The sequence below is a fragment of the Taeniopygia guttata genome, chromosome 2 (assembly GCF_048771995.1).
Source record: "Taeniopygia guttata chromosome 2, bTaeGut7.mat, whole genome shotgun sequence".
In the NCBI taxonomy this organism is placed as follows: Eukaryota; Metazoa; Chordata; class Aves; order Passeriformes; family Estrildidae; genus Taeniopygia; species Taeniopygia guttata.
In genome coordinates, this window is record NC_133026.1 from 8,284,620 (window position 1) to 8,311,054 (window position 26,435).

General features: G+C 39.4%; 1 protein-coding gene across 5 annotated transcripts in view; it reads left to right on the forward strand.

Annotated features, from left to right (window-relative positions):
* Positions 1-748: 748 nt before the first annotated feature.
* The window catches only part of RBM33 (RNA binding motif protein 33), a 102,266-nt gene continuing 76,579 nt past the window's right edge, over positions 749-26,435 (forward strand). For 4 of the 5 annotated variants that reach the window (XM_030264265.4, XM_030264266.4, XM_030264268.4 and 1 more), the window contains exons 1-6: positions 749-1,035; positions 12,591-12,669; positions 17,741-17,789; positions 19,707-19,783; positions 22,228-22,528; positions 23,615-23,725. In XM_030264265.4, the coding sequence (XP_030120125.4) occupies positions 1,008-1,035; positions 12,591-12,669; positions 17,741-17,789; positions 19,707-19,783; positions 22,228-22,528; positions 23,615-23,725 (645 nt within the window). In that variant the 5' untranslated portion in view covers positions 749-1,007. The remainder of the gene's footprint in view (positions 1,036-12,590; positions 12,670-17,740; positions 17,790-19,706; positions 19,784-22,227; positions 22,529-23,614; positions 23,726-26,435) is intronic. The other variant, XM_030264269.4, reaches the window with a different exon arrangement.

Below are 26,435 nucleotides of genomic sequence, written 5' to 3' on the forward strand. Positions count from 1 at the left end.
CCGAGAAAGGAAACGGAGCACAAGGTCTGGAGCACAGGACTGATGAGGAGCAGCTGAGGGAGCTGGGGGTGTTCAGCCTGGAAAAAAGGAGACTCAGGGGGATCTTCTGACTCTTTACAACCACCTGAAAGGAGGATGTGGTCAAAGGAGAGTCTATCTCATTTCTGAAGCAATCTGCCATAGGAGAAGAGGAAATACTCTTGAGCTGCACAAGTTTAGGTTGGACAAAATACGCGATCAGAGCCTGGAACGGGCTGCCCAGGGTGGTGGAGGAGTCCCGGTTCCTGGAAGCGTTTAAAAAAGCCTGGATGGGGCACTCAGTGCCGGGGTGCCACTGGTATGCTGGTGTTCCGTCACGGCTGGCCTCGATGACCTCAGGGATCTTGCCCAAGCTAACCGAGACCGGGATTCAGCGTGAGCCGCCTATTTCAGCGGTGGTACGAGGAGTCACCCACATCCGCAGGAGACATACACAGACCCCCACGAGGGAGTCTCTCCCTCCCACTACCCCTGCTTGTCGAGGCCAAGGGAAGCAGCACCAGCTCGGCCGCCCCGCCCGCAGCCGGGACAGCGAACCGTGCCCGTGCCCGTGTCCGTGTCCGTGTCCGAGCCCCGCCCCTGCCGCCATTCCGCCCTCACGCCGCCGCCGCGCACGCGCCCCACGCGCCCCGCGCGCCCCGCCCTCCCGCCGCCGCGCATGCGCGGGGAGCACCGGAGCGACCAACCGGCGGCTCGCACTGCCCGCCCGCCCCCGCCGCGGGGGAGGGACCGAGGTCCGCCGCCGTCCCAGCATGCAGCGCGGCGGCGACGGCGGTGGCGGCCGCCATGTTGTGCTAGTTTGTTGTTCTCCGGCGGCGGGAGCGGGGCCCGCCGGGCGCTGAATCCGAGCCCTTCCCGGCCCCTCGCCCGCGTCCTTCGCCGCGACACCGGCACCCGCCGCTCCGGCGGGCGGCACCGCGGCGCTGCCGCGACCCGCCGCCTCGGCCGCCTGGGCCGGGCGAAGAGCCATGGCTGCCGCGCTGGGAGGAGGCGCAGGTGGGTGCGGGGCCGGCCCGGGGCAGCGGGGCCCGCCCGGGGCGGAGGCGCCGGTGCTGCCGGCGGGGTCGGGGCTGGGCCGCGGATCGGGGGCTGCCGGTTCCCGGGAGCGCCGCTCCGGTCCTGGGGGGAGGCGGCGATGGGAGGTGCTCGGCGGGGCAGGGCCCGGAGGGACAGCGGCCTCCCCGCGGGTGCGGGGCCTTCGGGGAACGTGGGTGGGTTTTATAGAAAGATATTCACAGAATCACAGGATCAGTTAGGTTGGAAAACATCTCTGAAACCATCCAGTCCAACCTATAACCAATATCGCCGTATCAACTAAACCACGGTACTAAGTGCCACGTCTAATCTTTCTTTAAACACCTCTAGGGATGGCGGGTGTTTTTTCACAGTTTTACAGGTACAGGTGTGTGGCTTGAGTAACACGACTTTAATCTGCACTGTAGTTATAATTTATTTCGTAGACTATGCAGAAGTAGAATATCTCATTTCAGAAGTGTAAAATGAAGTCAGTGTTTGACTCCAAGATTCTCAGGTGTTTGTTGCACTGTGCTTCTGCATGACTACGGACACCTCTACACGCGGCATTTTAATAGACAGCCATGTGGTTCTGATTAAACAAACCTTAAAATGAGAATATTTAGTTGGGTGATTAAAAGAAAGTCTTTCAGAGGTCTCTGCCGAGTCTTCAGGAGAGGTACAGTTAAGAGGATTTGTGTGTTTCTGTGCTTGCTTTCATCAACAGTAGCAGTTTTTGAGAGAGACTGATCAGCGTGGTCAGTTGACCCACTTGTCCTTGTCTGTACAAAAGGTTTTGGTGATTCAGTCTCTGTAAGTTGTTGTCAAGGAGGAGAGGGGTGATTGGTTCCGTGCTCACTCAGCTGAGGGCTCTGACTGTGCTCCATGCTTGGTTTGATGGGTAACAAGGCACATAAACATAATTACATTTTTATGGGAAGTCTTACCATACATGAAGGTAAATGTTGTAGAGAAATCCCCAAATTTATGAGTTGAGTTTGGGAATAAGGCTAGGAAGGACAGCACTACTAGTAAAACAGCAAGTAGTTCAGTATCTTGAGCACTGTTATAATAGTGTTAAATATACTGCAATATTGGAGTGAGTTTTCAAAAATCTTTGTGCTAATTTCTGTGGTTCAGATCTGTGGTTCCACTTGTGATGTGGAAGTACATGAAGTTGCCATTCATGTACTATGTGGAAATTTTTTGTGGTATTATGAGGATGGAGTAATTTAAAGAAAATTTTGCTTTTGAAGCATTTTGGTTCTCATGTTTAAAACTGCTTCAAGTTGAATGAACATGCTTTCATGTACAAGGGCACATGCTGCAGCACATATCCTTCAACAAAGTGGTGAAACTGCCATTTCAAGGCTGATTTTTGTTGTTGTTCTGGAGTTCCATTTGTGTCCAAGGGTGAATTGGAACGCTTTTGTTTTAAGTGGGCACAAGCAGTTTGTTCAGTGTTCACACTGTGCTCATCAGTAAATGGTGGCCACTTAAATCTGATCCCTGCCCCATATAGTCAGTGTTTGTTTAGTCTTGGTGCAACACTTGCTGAATGGAAGAACCCACAGGTCACACACTTATGTCCATGTGACTACTCAGGGAAAATTCCTGGTTGAGGATGTTCAATACACTTTTAAAGCCCAGTCAAAAAAAACCTGGAACTTACAGAAATGAAATATGCAACTGTTTTTGGAATGGGACTGCTATCTAAAGTCAGTAGTGGTAGCATGCAAAAGAAGCTCTAAACTAAGTGGTTTTGATAATTTAAAGTTTTAACTGTCGAAACTAATGTTTTGGATTTAGTTTTTGAAGTTTTGGGGTGAAGAAAAGACATGGATATGCACATAACAGCATCCATAAAGACATTTAAAATATGGACATAACAGCACCCCACGGTTTTCTTAAAAAAAAAAAAAGGCTAATGGTTGGTAAAATAGTACAAAATAGGTATTAGGAATATAAATTAGTGTTAATTTGATGACATTGTGGCATAACAGCTGACAAAAGTAGGTAGTTTTGGCTTTGAGGATGCAGATTTTAAGTTTAAGTCCTCTGTAAGTGTATGTTACAGGTCTGAGAATGAAATGTGGAATGTCTGCATTGGCTGAACATTTAAATGTATTGATGGAAGGAAGGTGATGTGTCTGTTGGACAGCAGGTATGCACTCACTGATCATTTATAGAGTTAAAGCTTGGGGCAATACCGCACGATTCGTTAGAATAAAGCATTCGCGGGTACTTTTGTGACCAGATGCATTGGTGCAACAAAGCTTTCTAAGGATGAAGGTTAAGGCTCCTTTGGTGTTTGGTTTCACAAACTAGAAAGTTTTGAAGTGATGGGCTGTGAGGTCTCTGGGAGTAATTCACAGTTGCGTAATAGTTTGGAAATTCTTTATCTAATCAGCCTGATTCAACCTGCTGGAAGTTCTAGAATGGCTGCATGTTGAAACTTGAAAAGTCAAGGTGAGTGTACTAGTGATGAGGGACCTTGAGGGCTCATAGTTGCTCGTTGATAAGGCAGTGGTTCCCAAACTTTGTTCCAATTTTGCATACAAAAACAGAACCAGAGGAAACACTGAATATTGAGTAACATAATGTTAAAGGGTGAGTACAGAGAAGATGGAGGCTTTCTCTTCACAAGGATCCATGCAGAGCAGGGAAGGGACAATGGCTACAAATTGCACCAGGAGAGGCTTCACTTGCTTCACGAAAGACTCTTTTTAACAGGGAGGATAATCACTTACTGGAAAAATTTCCTCAGGGACATGATGGAACCTCTGTTACTGGAGACTTTCAGGATATGTTTGGACAGGGTGCTTGATAAGTTATTTCATCTAGGCTTCCTTTTTCATGGGAGACCAGGTGGTGTCGGAGGGTCCTGCCAAACCTGGACTGTTACATGATGTAATGATCATATAAGGTAGCAACCATTTTATATAGATGCTGAAATTTTTTCTTGATATTTACTGCCGTCAATGTGCAGCTAGATATTAGTCTCATTTTACTGAGAGAGAAATGATTACAGGTTAAACAACAAACCATGTTCAGAACAAAGCAAGGAGAATCTTTTCATTGTCTGCCATACTGCAGTAAGGGAAAATTATTGTAAATTTTCTTTTCAGATTAGTTTACTTCTGATGAACATCAGTGGCATAGAGGACATTGGGTGGAGATGTCCTGGGGTTGTAAGTCATGACATGGGATGGAGTGGGGGAGGAGTTGGAGGGGGTCCTATTGACAGATAAGTCCCTTCTGCTGGAAGTCCTGCATGGAGAGTAGCAAAATGTGTGTTTCTTTACCACTGAGGCTGTCAGCAGCTGCATTTCATTTGAGCATGTATGAGGTTTGCTGTTGCACTCTCAGCAATGTCAGGGCTTTAAAAGCCTCTCGTGAAGCAGCTGATAAAAAATGGAGCAAAGCCGATCCTGCTAGCACAGCATGTGTGGTACATTCTGTGGTGTGGATCACTGTCCAAGGATGCACTAGAAATTGTCCAGTGTGACAAATGCAGTTGAATTTCTTGTGCTTTGGGCTATTCAGCAGTGGCCTCCAGGGACCAAAAATAGATGCTGCATTTGTGTCTAGGTGATGCACACATTAAAACTTCTCTAAGTCGTAGGGCTCTATAAAGTTTGCAGTTCATGAAATAATATGCTCAGGGGTGTACCAGGAACTAGTGCCCTTGTGTTGTAGTTAGTACTGTAGTAAAAACTAGTGCAATAAACAATGCTACTTCATTGTGCTTGGGGCAGGGAGATGTCCTTTAAACAGAGCAATTTTTAATCTCTCTGCTTTTTTGACAAGGTTCCACTCTTCTGAATGTCTTCTCCTCTCAGGTCATCTGAAATAAACATAGCCTTGGTATCAGTTGTTTTTACAAAAGCCAAGCCAAACTATTTTGTATCAAATACTAAACTTCAGATTTTAGATCACATAGAGGTTTTTGTCAGAATAATTTAAGATGATGGCTGTCGCAGACTTGACCAAAAAACCTCAACTAAGTGATGTGATTCATCCTGTGTTATGTTGTGCTGTGCTGCAGCCTCAGTTTTAAGTATAACTTTTGGTTACTGTGAAAGATGCTGGAGAATTTCTGAAGAGTTGCAGTTTCCCATCAGTGTCGAAATCCATTTGGGAATCAAGCTCATGTGGATTTCATATAAACTCCTGGTCTTCCTTCTCTGTTCAGCATTTGTAAAACAAGGACTATAGCACTTTGGTTTTCCAAAGCAAATCTATTTTCTAGTTCAGTGAGACTTTGAATGTCATTACTTTTTACTTGAAAGTAGTTTGGGTTTTTTGGGTTTTTTTTGGGTTTTTTTTTTTTTACTTGGTGGTGTTGGGTTTAAATGTAGTTTATTAATTAAAAAAGAAAGGGAAGAAGAGGCCCTATTTCTTTCAAGCATTGATTAGAAAATTTCGGTTCCAGACAGCATATCATAATTCGTTCTGATCTTGCATACTGCTAGTGACTTGCTTTGCATACAAACTCTAAAAAAAAAAAGTTGGTTATAAGAAAATAAAAATAATTTCTCTCCTGTAGAACTTACTTTTTCTGCTTTATTTCTTTGAGGAAGCTAAACTTCATCTATAGGAATAATTTGAAAACAACATGAAATACACTAATTGAGGAATGTGTGAAGCAATTGTTAGGTTGTTATACTTAGTCACCAAGTACTTAAGGCTTCTATGAGTAATTGTTTACCTATATCAAGGCTGCCTGGTGTCTGTTCCTGAACAGATAAACTAAACTGTTTGTGTGATGTATTTGTGCATAATGTGTTAGTAAGACTAAATGTGGTTTTTTATGATGGTATAGAAAGGTTGATTTTTTTTTTTTAATAAGTGGGACTAGATTTGTAGTGGGCTTCATGAAGTGTTGGGTTTGTGGCACAGACTTGGATTCAGAAATTCCTGTTGACCTCATGGTTTTTTTCCTGCCAGATGCTGTCAGGATTTGTTACCAGAAGTTTTTGTTAAACTGATGTTAATAGTACAGTTACATTGCCAGCCTGTGCTGCAGGCACAGACATTGCTCATGAAACCTGTTATTTTGTGTTGCATAGCAAGAGATACCAAAATTCAGTTCACTGTTCAGCTGTTTTTACATTATGTACTCAGGTACTGAAAATCAAGTTTTTACAATTCCTGTGTGTTGTGCAACCTTTAACAGTGAAATATGAAGAAAAATATTTTGTAGAAATATGCTATTACATAAAGACAATCTGGTAAAATGTTTTTAATCTGGAGTCTTGCTCTTGGAATGTTGCCAAGTTGTCATGTTTAGTGTTTTGAACGGGATAGATCAAGATGGGCTTGGTATATTCAGTATTATTTGAAGAACAGAGAAATGGTGTTTTTTCATGTGGTAAATGACCTTTTCTCTTCTAATTTTCTGTGGGGTTTTTTTGTGGGTTTTTTTTTTTTTAATTTATTACTAGCTCCCTCACCTATCACAGAATCATATTGGTTTATTTTTACTGTGCCTGACAGCAGTGAGTTTCAGTGACTTCATGGAATGACCTGTTGGGTAAAGAGTGCGTAGGACTTTTTTATCCATTGACCTATAGGATCATTGTGGCATTTTCATCTGTTTTTTTGATAAGGAGAAGTCTTCAGTATCATTTCAGTGCCTAAAACTACAATAATAAGCTTTGTGTTCATGCAAGTGTAATGCTGAAGCAAACCAGAACACAGATTTTAAAGTGTTCTGGTTTATGAGACGGCACCCGATTAGTGTTCCAGAAAGCTTTCAGGTGTAGGTCTGAGAGGACTAAAAATCCAGTTGTCAAATGTTTCCCTTACTCCAGAAGTCTTGGCCATGGCACTGCAGTAAAATACTCATCGTAGCAACAGTTGCTATGTGTGACTACCTTTTTAGGCTGTTAGTACCATTTTAAGATGTTAAGAGCTCTGCAGTGTTCTGCTGATTCACCTCCTACACTTGTGAGACTTAACTGTGCAGCTTAAGACTTCCATTTTACAGAAAAAAAATTAGTGAGGATTTTATTGAAGGGGTACCCACAGAGTTAGAAAGTGCCATCAGCACAGCCAGAGAATAAACAAGGGTTGCATTTTGTGGATTTCTGGTGTGGATGATCTGTTCCCATAGAACAGGAAAAAAGATAGCAGTTTTGGCCATATATCATAGAACCAGAACATAAGCTGTATGGAGCAACTTGCATCACTGCTGGTGCAGCACCAAAGTAAATATCAATATAATCAGAACCTTTCAGTGTGGGCCCAAATATGTTCGTGTTTACTTCACAGCTGGCCAGAGCCTAGCACGGCAGGCTGGTCTAACACATCAGCCAGAGTTAGTCCTTCTCTGCAGCATCCTGAAACTTCCCTGCCACTGTTATCATGGTGATTTTCTTAGAACTGCAGTAGGAAGAGCCAAGTGGTGGATTAATTTGGCTTTTCCCTCTAGAACTGGCCTTTTCTTCCTTATTCAGATAATGCTTTTTTTTGATGTTCAATAGGTCTGCTTTGCTTTGCTGTGGATTTATTTTGTTTTACTTACTAGTTTTGCCTGGAAATTAGAAGGTTCTTAATGTGTTTAGAGATCACCTATCAGCATCTTCCAGGTGGTACCCAGCTGATGTACAAACATGGTCGTGGTGAGCTTTGCCATGGGCGCCTGAATTGGGAGGAGGAGCTGTGGCCAGCGCCAGCGTGTGTACAGCTGCACTGAGACTGCTGGGAGAGATACAGAACTTCTTCCTTGCCATAGACATTCTAATGCTTTAAAAGCTTATGTTAATGGATTTCTAGCATTCATTTTTTTCCTACTATCTTCCACACAGTAATACTGAGAATTATTAAAAAAAAAAAAACAAAACAAAAAACTTGCTGTTGCTGTCAGTGTTTGTGAATTCTGCTGCTGCTGAGTGGTTTTATTTCTGTTCAAGTTAATGTTTTACAGGCATTTAACCACCCATGAGGCAAACATTGACTTGTAAGTTTCTCAAGAAGAAGCAGCTATAAATGTTACATTGATTATTATTTATTGATATTTTATGATGTTATTGCCTAGACAAGTCGAAGATAAATAAAAGTCTATGTGGATTCAGAAATGGAAAGAAAATGTTGCCTTATGAGGACTGTTAGGTATCACATCACATTGCAGGTGCAAAGCCTTAGTTAATTTCAGAGCTGCTGTCTCACAAATAAAGCACAGAATGGTGTTTGTAGGTGTGTGACTGTTGTGACCTCCTTTTCTAAAGGAAAGCTGCAACCTGCTCTGGGCTCTGACAGTCCTTAATGTCAAAATAGCATAATTTGTAATGCTCATTGTCAGTGTCAGCTGCCACAGAACAAATAAGCATAAAAAAGAAAACCTTCTGTCCCAAAGATCTTTATATTTATTATGTGTGTTGAGATGGAGAGAGAAGAGATGAGAACAGGGAGCTGAAGGGACTACAGACAAATGGATCAGTCATTTTTGAGGATTTTGTGTGCATGCTGCTAGAAGGCACTTGGGAAAATGTTTTTCTGGATATGATTCAGCTCTGAATTTTGGTTGAAGTTGCTCATAAATAAGGAATAAGATGTGAGAAATTTGGAGGGGTTGGAAGAGCTGGAGCATGGAGGTTCCTGATGTTTGCTCAGTGGTGAGAGTTCAGGTCCACACTTGCCAGGTTCAGAAACTTGCCAGGAACTTGGACTGTCCTTTGTTATAATTTCTTCACTAGCTGCAGTAATAGGTTAAAACATTTTTATGGCTGTGAAACTTTGAAAATTGGGGTTGGAAAAGTAAACCATGAGTTGTATCAAAAAGTGTTTCACTGTGCTGTGGAGAGAAGAAGGGTTTGGTGTGTAATTTTGTGTTGTCTAGATTTAAACCTGCCTGATGCGAAGGTCCATCTCTGGAAGGATTGTGTGCTAAGAGCTCACATCTTCAAGTGCTTGTGGTTTATAATGGAACTCTGGTGCTAAAGGGGTGCCTGGCATGAAAAAATATATGTTGCAAGCAAGCATAGTTTAAAAAGAATTTACTGTCTTCCTGATGGTGCGTCACTTTGATTCTTAAGATTTTCTAAAGTCTTCCGAGTTTACATTCTTGCAGAGAACTTTCTCATACAACTTTCTGTAAACAACCTATTGTTTTACATTCCTTCATAGAGGTGGAGAAATTTAATATACTAGTAGTTTAATTTAATATACTAGTCTCCAGTGTCGTTGGAGAGGTGGCACATTCACCCTCCAATCCACTGTCACCTTTAGAAAAGTATAAACGCTAGAGTCAGAAAATAAACTCTTTTTTTTACTTTTGCAATAACAACAGCTTGCGTCTTTCTTTTACATGCCGTATAGTAACAATAGTGGTCATTGTCTTGAGCTGTGTTAGGCAATATGTGGACACTTTTTATTTGGATTGCTGCCAAACCAGTTACTTACCTTAAAAAATTATCTTTGGTGTTGGTTACATCATGTCAGTGGGTTACTGTAATCCAGCTGTAAGAATAATATCAGTGTAGGATATTTGTGGCCTTAAAATGTCAGTGCACTAAGGCACTGCAGCACAGTTTTGAAGGACCGCAAAGAGAGCAATGTGGCCTTTTTTTTTTCCCCCAGAGACCACAGGATTAGTTAATTTAGTGTTCAAGAGAAAGATGGGAAGTACTTGTGTATTTGTTTGCTTTTCCTCTGTGATTAAAATAGGAATGGGTTGCAATATGTAGATGTTTGAGCAGAGAAATGTAAAGCAACTGTTTTCAATGGTTTTAGCTTATGTAAATCAGTTAAATATAAACTATTAATTAAAATATAGACATATCTATTGATAGTAAAGGGGAAAACCTCATCAAGGAGAATTATTTCTAGCTACTGTTTCAAAATAAGTGTTGCCACACTTGCATCATAATGCATACTGAGCACTCTTTCTTTCATACCTATTTATGATTGCAATTTCTGGTTTCAGTGTTCTTAATATAGTGATGTTGCAAGATCTGGATTTTCTCTTTCTAATATTTTTACATTATTTTAAACTTCTATCAGTCACTAACACTGATATCTTTAAGATGAAGTGAGAAGTGAATAGGTTTGTCATTGCATATGGGAAATATTCACTTAAGGATACTGGGCTGAGTTTAAAGAGCTGAAGACAGATTTGGTTTTGGAGGTTTATTAAAGAAACCAATCAAACAAAAAACCCAGTTGAATAAAACAGTTGTTTCTCGGCAGTGTAATTGGTCAAGGAGTTGAATGCAAATAGACTCAGGAGAGTGAGTGGATTTATGGCATCTCAGTGACCCCAGTTCAGTGTCAGACTGCAAGGGCTGGATTGCTTGACCTGCTGCATTTTGCAGGCCATTAAACTGCAGCAGGTTTCCCTCTGTGTTGAGCATAACTTTTGTCCACTTGTTAGATTCTTACCAAAGTTGTTAACATGTGTGAAAAGAGTGAATCCAGGTGTGCATTCTCTGTTGGGCTCTAGTGAGAGAAGGGGAGAGTGGAGCTTTGGGTGTATATATGAAGGTATGTGCTTCCAGTTTCCATGTGACAAAACATAATGTCTGAACAGAGCAAATGACCTTTGCATATTCTCACAGAGAAATGGAAGTTTTTATATTTTTAAGTAGCAAAATTGTCATTTGCAAACTAAGCTATGCAAGAGGAAGTGGTGGGCTAAATTAGGGTATTTGTTGAGAGAAATATGGAGCAGCAGTTGTTCTGTGGAAGGCTAGGGCATGTTTAGGTACAGAGTGTAATCTTCGGTGGCTTCTGGTGGTTTTACTGCCCCAGTTGAGATGACTGATGGTTTTCCCACCTGACTTCTCTCTTCTGTGTTGTGTTGCTGCTGCTGACCTGCCCTGTGCTGTCCTGACGTTTACTCCCATTTCCAAAGTAACTTTGCAGGCTCAGTGTTAGTGGATGAGTTTGTGGCCTCCAAGACAAGCAAAGATTTGGCAGATGGTGCTAAACCACCTCCACTGATCCTCAGTTTCATGCATTTCTGGGGAGCTGCTGTTCCTGGAATGACCTTCAGTGGCACATTTTGCCAGTGGTTTAGCTCATGCTCTGTTCCCCTCGGGTGATCCTTGTTGCAACAGTGAGAAAAGGAAAGGCAGAGCTGTGTAGTACATTCTGTGTTTTTTATTGTGGAAGCATGGAGATGTCCCTTGATAGTGGCTGACCATGAGCCAGAAGCGTGCCCAGGTGGCCAAGAAGGTTTGTGTGTGTGGCCAGCAAGGCAAAGGCTGTGATCTTCCCTTTTTTCTCAGTACTGGTGAGGCCACACCTCAAATTCAGTGTTCAGTTTTAGGCCTCTCACTACAAGAAAGGCACTGAGGTGCTGGAGTGTGTCCAGAGAAAGGCAGGGAAGTTGGTGGAGGCTCTGGAGCACAAGTCTGACAAGGAGCAGCTGAGGGAGCTGGGGGTCAACCTGGAGAAAAGGAGGCTCAGGGGGACCTTGTTTGAGAGGACCACCTAAGAGGAGACTGTAGCTAGGTGGTCTTTCTCTTCCTCCAGGTAACAAGGGACAGGGTGAGAGGAAATGGCCTCAATTATGCTAAGGGAGGTTTAGATTACATATTTGAAAGGATTATAAAGCTTTGGAATAGGCTTCCTAGGGAAGTGAAGTCATCATCCCTGGAAGGTTCAAAAACCATGTGGCTATGGCACTGAGGAGATGATTTAATGGTGAGCATGGTGGTGGAGCTGATTGATGGTTGAACTTGGCAATCTTACAGGTCTTTTCCAACCTTAATGATTCTGTAGTTCTGTGCTGGTATTCATCTGTTTTCTTCATATTAATTCAAAAGTAGAAAAAGGTATTTTTGCATCTTCTAAACAACATGCACACCCTACACCCACCCAGAAAATCCCATCTGTGTGGTTTCTTTGGCAAGCCCTCATTTTGAATCAAAGGTTTAAAGAAAATGAAAGAGTTAAGGGTTTAGGTAGATTTAGTTAGGATGATAAAAACAATTTATTATGATTAGGTGTATACCAAGAAGAGTAGAAGTAATGGGGAATAGTTAATTATTAGCAGATAGAGTAGTTAAGGCTAAGATATAAATCACTTACTTGTCTTACTGTGTTTGAAGAAACAGGATAAATATTTGGAGCTATTGTGAAAATGAAGAAACTGTGACTTGCACCTGGGCCCTGAAACTTGAGCTATAGCCAAGGGGTCCAGAGCCTGACAGCGAGGCATAGGTAGAAGGTCACTGTGATCTCAGAAGACCGCAGACCCATTTTGGAGCCCGCTGACTTAATTCACTCAAGAGACTTTCTAAAAAGAACTTTGGACTCATTTTAATGCATTTTAATACAAAGTGGGTGTAGGTGGGGTTAGGTAATGCATTTGTATAGGTGTATTGGGTAATTATATGAATATGCAAGACTTTTGTGACTAAATGGGGAGCCAGAGCTCTGAATTTTGCACATCTTTGGGAGGTTAATACCAAAGTGTACCTGGTGCTGTCAATGAACACACCACTTTCTAACTAACTAGTTGGAGAGTTCTGTTCTGTGCTTCAATTTCAGTAAGAATTATTTAATGTAGTCACTTTTTTTTTTTACAGATGATGACTTTGATCAGTTTGATAAGCCTGGTGCAGAAAGGTCTTGGAGAAGAAGAGCTGGAGATGACGACTGGGACAGGTGGGTAGAATACTTTTGTGTTCAGTTTCTGTATGCTGAATTGCATTGTTCTGTTTTCTCATTCTCATTGTACTCTTAACATTTAGATTCTAATGAAGATGTTGGTTGTTTTGCATGTGTCAGCCAATGCTAGATTGTGCCAGACATATACTTGCCTTGAGGAATATAGAGTATTGTGAAGAGATGCCATTTAAAATTGGATAAATACAAAGTATTTGTGGTGTGTAATTTTGCAATTAATGTTTTGGCTTTGCTTTTAAATATTCAGTAGACCTAAGTGGTTTAAATAGAATTTGCTAGTACTTGAATTTGCTCAACTTAATTTTTAATTTTTTTTTACTTGATGTTTAAATTCCTATCTTTAAAGTTCTACTTCAGTTTTAAATTGAAGAAGAGGAGGATAGCTTAGGCATGGGCTTCTTCAACATGACTGTACTAAAGATAGAGAAGTGTGTGTGCTCTGGGTTATTTTAGGGGATAATGTGTATTCTTTTATGAGAAGGAATCAAGCTGCTAGCTAAACTGGTCTACTCTTTCTGGGAGAAAACATTTCACTTATTTCTGTTATTTTTCTATGATTTGTTTGTAGTAATAGACCTGTTCAGACTTTGCCAGGGGTTTTCACTCTAAAAGGGAGAAAAAAAATATTCCAAGTAGATTTGTCTTCTCTAATAATCATTCAAGTGATTGTAGTAAACAAATTTTACTGTAAGTGGTTTCCACTGAGCTGAGCCCTTGGAGTAAATCAACTGCTCTAAATTTATTGTCATTCCAGAGGCATGAGTTTGCTCTTCCTTGGTTTTGTGCTAGGTTGAGTGGGTAGCTTTCATTGCTGCAGCAGGCGAGTGTGTGACTGAGGAATTTGGGCAGTAGCTCTGGTACATCCAGGGTGTTCTGCTGTTTGCTCTGTCAGGCCAGTTCAGCTGTTAGAGGGTTGGATGCTGAGGTGCACCAAGGTGCTGCTCTGGTTTGAGAGTGTAATTAAAATAACTTGCTCAGGCTGGGTCTCTCCTGTGCTGCCTCCTGTCCCCAGAATTGGCTATTCAGAAACCTTAAAATCAGTGTCACAGGCAGAGTGTTTTGTATTAGAATATTTCCTGAACTTTTGGCCTTTATTGCATAAATCGATGGGCTCTTAGCTGCTGACTGGTCACATTTGGGTATAGCTGCCCTGCTCATCACTTGATGAGGTTTGAAAGAGTGGAGCAGCTGTTGCATCAGAAGTTGGAAGCTTTTACCCAGTGGTAAACTGCTTGTGCAGAGCTGGTTTTAATAGGGCTTGACAGTAACTTTAGAGTATTTTCACAAAGCAGAGTCTTTGACATATACAAGGACTTAGTTTTAGAAAACAGTTTTAATTTATGTGTTTATTATTAGCTGTATTTAGTTAAAGAGAGATGATAAAAAAATCAATAGTGAAATTGTCAGAGAAGTGGTTTCAGGTGCAGAGCAGAAGATTCTAGAGTTTTATCTTGCTGATCATTTCAGAAGTTTTATTTTACAACTGCATCTAATAAAATACTATTTGCATGTGTTGGAATATTTTTTTTTTGCTAATATTATTCTCTTCAAATTGCAAAGCTCTCTTTGTAACTGTTGAGTTCTATGAGTGTCTTGGCAATTGCAAATGCTGTACAAATTACTGGCTATGTTGCCTAATACAATTGCTTGGGGGTTTTACCTACTGGCCTAATTCAGTATAGGAACATAGTTTCTCAAAGATGGAAAAAAGGCTAGATGAACACAGTAATCTTGGTGTTTTCATCCTTCATGTGTTGTTTTCGGCTGAATCGTTTGGGAGTGGGAGATGGAGTTCTGATAGCCACACATCCTCATCAACCATCAGCTCCTACTGTGTTACTTGACTGAGCCACATCCCCATGCCACTTAAATAATTAAAATAAATAATAAAATTTTGAATATAGAAGTAATATATTTATTAGTAGTATATTTATTTTCTATATGTGATGAGTTTTCAGATCTCTGTTCTTTCTCAAACCCTGGAGGGTGTTAACTGAGAGCTGGAAGTCTCCAGTTTGGGAGTACAAATGTAGCATTGTTCTTGGAGAATTTTCCCCATTTTTTCAAGTTCTTTTCCTGAAACATTTGTGTCCTTGCTACTGCTCATGTTTAATGAGGCATGCTTATGAAATTGGAGACTTAAAAGGGCCGGTCTGATGTCTTTATCATGTTAATTTGTACATTTATCTCATTAAGTAGCCCAAAGCTTGAGTTTGGAAAAAACCTGCATTTCTGGTGCTCTTCTTCAAGATGACAAGGCAGATTAAGTGGCTGATTTTTGCTGAAATTCACTTGTTCAGGCTCTTCTTTGAGATTACTGATTTCTCTGTGCTGACTGAAAACTTTACACTTTTTATCATCTGCTTTTTTTTATTTTTTTTTCTTATTTTTTTCTTTTTTTTTTCTTATTTTTTTCTTATTTTTTTTCTTATTTTTTTTCTTATTTTTTTTCTTATTTTTTTTCTTTTTTTTTTCTTATTTTTTTTCTTATTTTTTTCTTTTTTTTTTCTTATTATTTTCTTATTTTTTTTCTTATTTTTTTTTTTTTTTTTTTTTTTTTTTTTTTTCTTATTTGAGTAGGCTAAATTTATTCAGTGAGGAAAATGTTGGGTATTGGGAATTGAGGAAAGGGAGGAAAATCTGTCTCTTTCTTGTGAGAGCAGCAAACTCAAAATTAACCCACAATTTCCTAGTATTGTGGTTTTGGAAGGCTTTTCGTGTCTTGATGATAGCAAGGGTGAGATGCTTTTGGAATTAGCATAGGTGTGTACTTTTATTCCAGTTTGGCTTATTTTATGTGGATTTGTGTGATATCAAATGGCAACCATTCATTTTTGTCTATTTCTCTCAGCTAGCCTAAGATCTGTTAGTGTCTGGAGGTTTTCTGTTTGTTTTCTTCCTGGGTATTTTGTTTGTTTGCTTTGTTCTTTAATGGTCAAATTTAGTCCTTTTGGTTCCTCTTTCTACGGACAGCTTCAGATTTGGCTACTTATAAAGGAGTTTGAGATAGTTCCACTTTACTGTGCAGGTTTTTCGCTGTTACTTTGTTTACTCAAAAAGTTACTCATGGCCATTTTTCTTCTAATTTATCAATGAAAATACTGATTGACATTGAGTATTTTAACAGGTTTTGAAGGGCACCCCGTGAATGTTTTGCTTCTCATACAAACTTCATCTGTATCCTAGCGTTAATTTTTTTGACTGTCAGGCAGTAGGTCAGAGTTTCTGAAAATCTAGATGATGTTTGCAGTTAATTCCAGAGATCAAATGTTATTTTTTTTTCTAAATAGTCACATCAAAGATGCTTTTTAGTAATGTGGTAAATAGGCCTAGGTATGTTTAGATAATTAATCTTTCACTTCCTTTTGCATTCCTTTCCCTAATCTGAATTTCTTGCTACCTGGACTTGGTTTTTATCTTTGAATGCTGCTGTATCATATGCTCTTGCCATCTCTTGGAATTTCTCTAGTGCAGTTTCATTAAAAGCTGTCAGTGGTGGGCCGTAGTGCTGAAAATATGTTCAAACATTTTGATGCATTTGTCAGATTACTGGCAGTTGAAAAGATTAATGATTTTTTTTTTTTTTAAGAGACAAAATGGAAGTAGGAAATTCTTCTGCAACCATTTCTGTTACATAGAGGTTCCTGTCTCTGAAAGAAAAGGCTGAAATTCTAGTCAGTTTGGTCTTTGGAATGTGTGATACATCTTGAGCACAAAACAATTGCTATTTGTTAATGTCCAGTCATTCCTGGAACTATTTGTGATCAGTAACAGTGGATAAATTCTGTATACTGATGATAATGTCCTATTTAGGGCTTATTTGGTGTATCGTTTGTTCTTTCCTAGCCCACAATATTTTTGCATCCCTCACTCCCCTTTCCCTCCAATGTTATCTGTACACTAATTGTCTCTGAAAGATATTGATCCATATGCAAAACCAACTGATTTATGTTTTGGGATTGTCTTCCCACTTTCAAATATTTGCCATGTAGTCCTAAGGAACTGTTACACAAATTGCTTTTCAGTTCATATAGGCCAGTCTCACTTGGGATGATTTGATTTTTATGTGCTACCTAAGGCATGGTGGGTTTTGTGTCTTTTTGGTTTTTTAAGGTGTGGAAGTAGAAATAGTCTTCTCTTAAAGCACAACTCATATTTCAAATCACTGGCATCTCATTTTAGTATTGATACTCGTATTCTAATACGTGATTTTGTCAGTAACAAGTTATTATTATTGAAGTGAAATCTGATCATCCATGTCACTAGATAGTTCTTTCACTAAAGGATGAATGAAATTAAGCAGTTTTTCTGAAGTTTAGCTCATCTTGAATGTAGTTCCTTGCGCTGAATTGCATTTATGGGGTAGTTGCACTGTGATGGCAGAAGTGTTGTAAGCCAGTATTTCTGTGCTTCCTGAATTCTTGTGCACAGATATAAAACTGATGAAACATGCATTTTATTTCGTCACCCTCCAAATGTGTGTTTGACCTTACCCTCAACTTGAGGAGGAGGGAATAAAGTATTTATGGAAGATCAAAGCCTAAGCCTGGCCTTCAGGGCAGATCCAGCCTCCCAAGCCAGCAGCTTCCCAGCCTCCCAGCTCCTTGCTGAGGTGCAGCTCAGGCCACCTGGGGATCTGTAGACTGAGTCTTGCCCACAGCACATTCCTGTCTCATGTCCTCCCTGGGGAGCTGGAAATTTGGAGTTTGGACAATGTGTCCAAGTGGCCTTGGAGTGAAGGACCTAGAATGGCTGTGTTTTGGCTGGTTGTGCCTGTGCTTGGCTAGGTTTCTCTGCTGTGTTTAGTTCAGGGGATATGGAAGGGAGAGCATACAGAAATGAAATGACTGTGCAATAGTAGACTTACTTAATATGTATGATTTGTTGTTTCACTGAAAAGTAAAAACCTTTTATTCCCTGAATGCTTTGCTAAAATAGGCTTTGTGCTGGCTTGGCAACAGTTCTCCTTGAGAAAGTTTTTTAAGGCATATGCTCGGTAAGGTTTTTGGTTTTGTTTTGTTAAGTTCAACTTTTTGTTACTGTTTTACAGTGAACTTGATGATGACTTGCTTGGAGAGGATTTGCTAACTGGAAAAAAGGTAAGAGATGTGCATTAAAGTGAATTGTTGCAGATATCAAAATGTGAATGTTGTTCAGCTTAGACAGTTCAGGTGTTTGGTTTGACTTCATGTATTTTACAGTCACCTCCCCAAAGCCTGACAGCCACAGGTACCTGAGGTCTGCCTTACTGCCAGAGCATTCTGCACCTAGGGTTTTGTTTGCTTTTGTGAAATACCTCCAAGTGTGGCTTTTTAAGATAAAACTTAGAGAAAAATTTGTTTTCAACCCAGTTAGGTCTCCTGAATGCTAATTAGCATGATGGAAAATGTAATACAAGTGCTAGTTTCCTGGCTATTAAAAATCACTTGTTAAAATACCAGAAGTATTTAACAGAGAGGAAATAAAAAAGCAGTCGTTGTCTTTGAATGTTCACACTCACTGTGAAACTTTCCTGCTACCTTGCTGTCTGGTGAGTATGCAGAGGATTTCCCCTTTTAAAGCGAGGGGAAAAATATGGCAACAGCTAGAACTGAGGAACATAAATGACTTTCCCCCATGTCTGCTATGGACTCTTCCTGCTGGTACCTATTTCCAGAATTGAACTCTGGGAAAAGAGCTGAATGTATCTTTGGATTAGCCAGGTATCAGTAGGAGAAGACAAGACTTCTGTTTGAGAAATTAAGTTGACTGGTCACCTCTTTCTGTATTTTATCTTCTAAATGAACTAATTTTGAAAGTAGTTTTTGAATTTCCAGTTGGAGATGAATAGGTTGTTAAGAAACTCAGCTCTATTAATAGTTGAGTTTTATTTGTTATAGTTTTTTATAACTATCCTGTAAGTGTTGGAAGTTAGCTTCTTGAAATTATTTTAGTATCTGTAAGCATTTCTAGTCTAAAGATAGGAAGTTCCTTGCTCTCATGTGCTGATTGAAAGAGAATAAAATTCCAGGAGGATAATGATTGCAAATGTTTGTTACACAGTTACCAAAACCAGCAGTTAACATTGAATGGAGGTGATAAAGCTGCTTACTTATCTTTAAAAATTATATATGTGAATACTAACCAGTACTTGGTTCTCCAGTGTATTATGGTTATTTGTGCTTTTTCTATTATTCTTTTTGATTTACCATTTTACAGGGCAGTAGCTGTGGGTATAGGCTCATGTAATGGGGTAATAATGGATTTCTCAGAAAGTTTTCCCAAGTTATTTAGGCTGAACTTCCTTCTACATAATCCCATCCCAGTACTTTTAGATAAATCTGTCCTTGTGTAACCTTTCTGGCCCTGTTACTTTAGGGGCTGGAAATTTGCTCAGCAGAACTGCAGTTATCTCTCCCTAGGGGGTAATTACTTAAAAAAACCCCAGAAAACAAAAAAACAAAGAAAAAAAAAAACAAAAAAAAAAAACCAAAAAACCCCCCACCAAACAAAAATACCACCCAACTGAAAGTTGCTTAATTTGGCAGACAAATTAGGAGGTGACACAGTATTTTCTTATGTTTTTTTTTTCTTCTCTTACAAAGTAATCATGATTTTTCAGTTTTCTTTATCGTATCTTTTCCTCCAGTCACCTTTCTCTTAGCTCTAGAAGTTGCAGTTAATGCATTTTCTTGACTTGCCTGGTGCATCAAGGTTACCAGGCTCTGTACAAGAGCTAACCTTTCTTCCTTCCTGGTCTGTCTTAAGTGAGTCTTCATCTTTGGCCATATTTGAGAATGGATCAGTGAAAAAGAAGTGGTGATAGACAAACAAATTTGAGTTGTGGAAATTTCCATAGGATTGTCAAAGATGTATTTTAAAATTTGTGATCTTGTGTTGTGTGTTTTTTCTCATTGAATTAGGTAATTTCTTTGAAGATATGGTCTTACTATTCTTCATGGAAAATATTTGGCATTCAGTACTTCATTAAAAGTTTGTATCTTTTATGTTCACACTTGACTTTTTTTGAAACCTAGAATCAGTCAGACTTATCAGATGAAGAGCTGAATGATGATCTCCTGCAAAGTGACAATGAAGAGGAACAAGAATTTCGGTATTTTTTTTTTAATCTTGTTTTGGATAACTCGAAGCTATGAATGACTCCTATTACTGATAACTAATAACTTCTAAACTAAAATTATTGGTATATACTTAAAATAATTTTGCTTTTTACCTAGCCAGCTACTTAGTGAGGTATATATAATGTACTCAGTACCATTCTTAACATTTCAGTAAAATTATTTCTTGTTTATTTTGATCTAATACATTTATTCAAATCTCTGAAAAGCTTATAAAAAAAGAATTTGTGTCATCTGCTGTGCATAATAATTAATTATAAGCACTTACAGAGCTTTCTTTACTCCTTCTCCTGATGCCAGATGATATTTTGCCTTTTCTTTTATATACCATTTATATTGCTTTTATGTATCCTCAGTACTCTTAGCATGCATAATTGTAATTCCTTAAATCTGATAGTTTAGCATAGTCCTAGTATTGTGTTAGGTCAGGAGACCAAACATCCTAAAGACCTCATAGTAGGAGGCTGGAAAATCTTATGCTGTCTTGAGACACCAAGGTTCTCCCTAGAATCCATTCTGTAAATTGGAGTTTTGGCCCCTGGAGGGGGGAATTCCTCAGGGTGGGAGGATATCACACTATTAATTCAAGCCTCTCATTGGGGCATCTTTGTTAGATATGCTAATTTGTAAGGTCTGTAAATTGTGTATGGGATCTATCATGTGTTGTGTGCATTTTGGTACATTCCACTTTGGTGAAATGATGCACCATAGGGTTCCTTATTAAATACTAAGGTAAAACCACTTTATCATCCCTTAACCGTGTCTGGCTCTTAATTTTTTAGGACCAAGGGAAAGGCATCACTTGTATATCGTCCTTTTCTGCCATCTTTCCTTTAAAAATCTACCTTGCCTCGTGACACTCCGACGAGGGGAATTTGTGACTTAAATATTTGTATACAATTACATAGCAGAAAATTTTGAATAGGCTGGAGCAGATATTTCCATGGTAGTTTACTGAGAATCCTGCCCTGTGAATACCCTGTAGTAATACGGTTCCTCAGCTGAATTATGGGCATTACAAGTCAAAATGAGTGTCTTGTTGTTTTTACCTTTCAATATGGACTGAAGTAGGAGAGAAGATGCTTGTAATGCCAAAGTGATGCAGTGCTATTGCTGCTTTTACTGACCTGTTTTTCCAGCTTTCCCTTATTGCATGCTGTGCAGGGCATGTCTTCTGAAAGGCTGTGAATGGATGTATGTGTGTAACATACATGGGGTGTATATCCATCTCTGAGATCTCCTGTGTTAGCTGTAATTAGGATAAGGACTTCTGTCCTTATGTTGGACCGATGAGGATGTGATAAAATGCTCCACCATCAATCTTTGGCTGCCATTTTCCTCCCTGCAGGAGTGAGGGTGGGACTGTTCCCTTCAAGAAGGGGAATACAAACTAGAATTCTTGGCTGGTTTTTTTGCTGTATGTCCTCCTTGAGACCCCTGGGTAGCAGGGATGGCTGTGTGACCAAACACAGTGGTGATAAAATATCTCAAATGTGATAATATTGCTCAGTGGAAGCAGGTTTCTGTAGGCAAGTTTTGCATTTTTAGCAATTTTCTCACCAGAGAGAACCTTTCCCTTCCTCTTATGTTTCTAGTCAACCTCATGTTTCTGTAGTTGGGAGCTGAATAATGTCTTCACTTTCGGATTAAATTTTCTCTCTTAGAGATGCAGATAGCTCAAAACTGCCTGGATCTTGGTCCCCCAAACTTCGGAAAATGGAGAATAATAGGGATGTTATTTAAAAAAAAAAATCTTTTTGTTCCTTATACACAGAGCTCTCAAATCAAGAACTAGTCTGCTGTTGGTTAGTTGCATTTTTGTGTTGATGGCACTGGCTTTTGTAAACAGTAAACCCTGAGCTTTGCTTTACCTGCCTGCAGATTATAAACTTGCCAGTTTTTGTATTGATTGGTTTTTTTCAGTGTCTGTGCTAGTTAAGAATGTCTTAATCATTTACATTACAGTTCTTGAATATTTGTTTTATATTAAGTCGAACATTAAATCTGTCATAAAAATGCAAGTTTAAATTCAAGATAATCAAGAATTAATAATTTAGTAAAAAGTATTTTACTAGTGTATTCTGAAAGATTGGGAAAACAGATGCAGTTATAGTCATTTTGTGTATGTTTTTTTGTTAGTCTTGGAATTAAAATTGAATCTGGTCTGCTTTGGTTACCAAGCAGGACTTCTGCCAGTTTGACCGGCTAAACCATCTGGTTGGTTTGATTCCCCTGGTCAAATAGCCTGCAGCTGGTGATAAGCTGCATTTTAGTATGCATTATGAGAACATGGCATGGAGTCAAATAGTATATTCTCTCCACCAACTTGGAGATTTTATGTTTGTTGGCTTTGTTTTGCTGAATCTTTGTGAGTAGTTGCCAGTTAGACTTCAGCCTCTGAATTTCCCCCATCCCACAGCTCTCCAGGTGTCACAGTGAGCCTCAATGCCACATCTGGCATCCTGACATCGTACGAACTCTCCAAGTCCATCAACGATCCCTCACTGGAACATGAGTCTGAGTATGACCAAGGGGAAGATGAAATTGGCTATGACAAATCCGAAGCACCTGAAGAATATGCCTCAGAGTATGCAGAGGAAGGACATTATGAAGGCAATGATCCTGAACTGACAGAAGACCAAATAGAATATGGGGAAGAGCCTGGAGAAGAAGATGAAGTGCTAGACCTTGAAATCAATGAACCCCTAGATGAATTTCCAGTGAGTTTCCTCCTATTGTATCTTCGAAGATAACATTGCTTCACGTGCATAGGGTTTTAGACTGATTTAAAATCTGTTTACCTCCCTGGGGAGGAGGGGAAATTAGACCTATTATCACTGTCTGCCAGTTTCTTTATCTAGGCTGTGACAAAGTTTGTGTTGACAGCTTGTTTGGCGGTAGGTAATGCTCCTTTGTCATGCTGGAAAGCAGTTGAGAATCATGACCTTGAGGGTTGTATCCTTAAGGAAGAAAACAGCTTTGTGTGGTGGAGATACACTGCCAATTGTTAGAAGTACTTAATGCAAAAGCTTTTATCCGGGCTTTAGACGAGATCTGATAAAGTCCTTCCAAGGTGAAAAGATTATTGACCTGCTAAAGACATCTTTAAGGTGCTAATATCCCAAAGTGATTGATGTCCTGCTTGTTCATCCTTTTTGTAACTGAGAGCTGTCTAAACCTGAATGAAGAGATTGGAGGTTAGTTCAGAAAATGTCACCTGCATAATTCAATATAATTTAGGAAGCATATTAGAGAACATGTACTGACTTTAATTGTTAATGAAATTATTTAATCTTAATTAAAACTGTATGTGACCAGTGGGGTGTCTGAAAATGCAACCAAACTTAAGCAGCGTTTTACTTTTGTTTTATGTTCATAATTTTTCAGAGTTGAACCCACTCATATGTAAGCACTTGCAGAATGCTTTAAGAATGTTTATATTTGATGGGATGAAATCTGATGTTAATGTATATGTGCTATGGCCAGAAAGTCCTGCAGTGTTTGCTTCATGAATTTGTAATCAGCAGATGCAGATGTATAGAAGTAGTTGGGCCAAACAGTATTAAATGGAATCATTATGATGACAGTTATGGGATATAAATGGAAACTGTTTTGGTTTTTATAATATTGAAATCATTGTCTAGTTAAAAGCCCTGCTAATTATGCTGTATGTATGCCATATCACTTACAGTTGACTGTTCCCAGAGATGCAATACTTCTCTTCCACTCTGGAAGCTGCAGCAATGCAGTCAGACCCCACCTATTCAGTTTGCCTTGTCTTTTCATGTTCCTGTTTGCTGCTTTAGGATGAAGATTACATGCAATCGTATAATGAGCAAGCAATGGGAGAGCAAGAAGAGTATGCAGCTGATGAGGAGTTGGAAGAATCCCAGACAATGCCTAATGAATCAGAAGAGGTATGTAATGAATTAAGTGGAAACTTAAAATAACTAGTTCTGTTACAATTTGATTTTGTAGAGTTGTACATACTGCTGGGTAAGAATTGATGCAACTTTGCCAGTGTTGAATTATTGGTGGTAGTACTCTGTGTATAAAATGAATTGTGATAGCATCTATATTGTCAGATACATCAAATTCCCTCTCACCCTTGGGATTAGAATCAAAAGGGAAAGCTCAAAATGTGCATATTTAGTCTTGGCTTCAACATTAGAAACTTCTGGGGCCCATATGGGTAGGAGATGACAGTAATACTGCACAGTCTGTTAAATCTCCAAGAGCTGTGCTGCTTCCCTTCCCAGATGGATCATTGGTGCTGTTGGGATATACCTGCAGTTCTTGGGTACCCCCCTTTGAGGGAGGGGAGTGTAAGCATGGAAGGTTTGGTATTGTAGACAGGCAAAGAGATGGTTGTTTTGAAAGTTGTGTTGAGACTGAAATTCCTGTGAGATTGAACTTCTTCAGTGAGGAAAATTGAGAGTTCCTTCATTTCCAATAGGAAATCTTATGCTAAAGTCTGCCAAGTATGCATTCACTAGTTATAGCCTGGTAGTGATGCCTAAAGGTTTTTTATATATTTTTCATATATTTGTAGCCTTGTAGATTTTTAATATATGTTTGTGTAGCTTCTACTATTTTTCCTGCCCTCTCTTACAGTTAAACAAACTTTTACTATACATTCTTGAAATTCTGTTTAGTCTTAAGAAGATAATTCCTGACAAGGGCATCTTGTATTCTACCAGAACCTAAGACACATAACAAGAAAAAAGGGAAAGAAGCCTCTGGACTAATGGACATAGGGTTGGCTTACTGGCATAACTGATTTCCTATTGGATGTACTGGCTAGATAAGCTAATTAATTAATCTTTTAAAAATTACAGAAATCCTATTTCATGCATGTGCAATGCTGTATTTTGTGCACCTGTAAGCTTTCATAAAAGATTTGCTTTTTGTCTTACCACTTCAACTCTGTTGCAAGGTTTTCCTTTTTGTTATTAGGCAAGAGTATCACAGCCATTTTAAATTTGCAGCAAGTTTTTGATGTAAGATTTTTTCCTTTCCCCGCCAGGAATCTGCTTTAATATTATTTTTATTCCAGTTCTTAATTAAATAGGATTGAATGGATTACCTGCTGAGAAGTGTAGTCAGAATGTATTTCCTCTTTGGAGCTTTAACTCATCAGGAAATTAATTCCTCAAAGACACAGCAGCATTACTGCATGAAGTTCTCACAACTGGGTGTGCTGTGATGCTCCAGTTGTACCAAACCTATCTTGGGAAAACATTTTTTGGTAGGTGGAGATCTGCATTGAAAGGGACCACCACTTCAGCCTCCACTGTTGCAAGCATAAAATCTTGCACCAAATACACTTTCATGCTGTTGATGTCCTACTTCCCAGCTGTTAAATTTATCCTTCAAAAGAACTGTGAAATCCTTGAACACTTTTTATTCCTTCAGTGGACTGATGATACACAGTTTTGGTGTTTTGGAGGTGAACTGATGCATTTGTGGTGTCTTCAGCCACGGTCTGAGATGATGGACACAATGCACATCGTGTGAAATTAAATTCATAGCTGTGGCTCACTGCTAAACTTATTGCTGTAAAAAAGCACAGCTTCATTTTGGGAGTATGAACTCCAGAGTGAGAATTCTCTTATAATCACATTGTCTAAATTTGTCTAATTCAGAATTAAATTTGCTTCATTCAAAAGGTACTATCCATGCAAGTTTTTAATTGGTTTTTTAAATGGAGCATTTATGGAATTTGTTCATCATATAAGGTGAATGTTTTGGCCATACCTTCAGTTACTCTACATTTTGGCTTTATTCTGATGGTTTGTAGATTGTCACAGGTTTCTTTTTTCCAAAACAATACCATCTCTTTGTTACTTTATTATTTTGTATGGATCTTACTTCCATTTGGGAGTAGGCTCACATTTGCACTCTCCAAAGAAGAATACCACCGTGGGAGAGAAACTCTGTAGAATATTCACTTCTTTTTGTTGCCTGGTTAGGTGCCTGCCTCCAGCTCCCAAGAGTTTTGTTCTTTATTCAAGTGTTATTTAACAGCACTTTTCCTTAAATCTCATAACATTCAGTGCTTGTAAACAGGGGTACGGATTGGTATTCTCCTGCAACACAAGAGTGGAGGTGTAATGGCTGTGGTACAAAGAAAGAGCATTATTATCTCTTGGTTGAAATTTGGCATCAGAATAACAGAGAAGGATGTTGGATGGTGTTTTATTTTAAACAGTTACCACATTAAAACCACCTAAAGCCTCTTATTCTATTGCATGAAGAAATAAATCTTTTTGTAAACCAAGAGAAAAGCTGACTGGCTGGGGAATTGGAGCATGATGGGGGAAACAAGTGAATAAGGGAGGTGAGACAATTGTTAAAAGTGGCACTAAGTGGGGAATAGGCAGATAAAGTTTGTTTTTGAAACAGTGCTTAAAACTGTAGAACTTGGATTTTAAATAAGCAACACTGTGTGGCTTCCGTGAAAAATGTAGCAGTGCTTCAGAAATTATTTTTGCCTTCCTAAGATATAAAGCAAAACCCAACACCCAGAAGTTTCAGCAGCAAATAGGTGTGGTAGAACAGCCACATGATGTATCATGCCCTAAATATTTGAGAGGAAAAATATCACTAAATACTTCTGTGAAATGT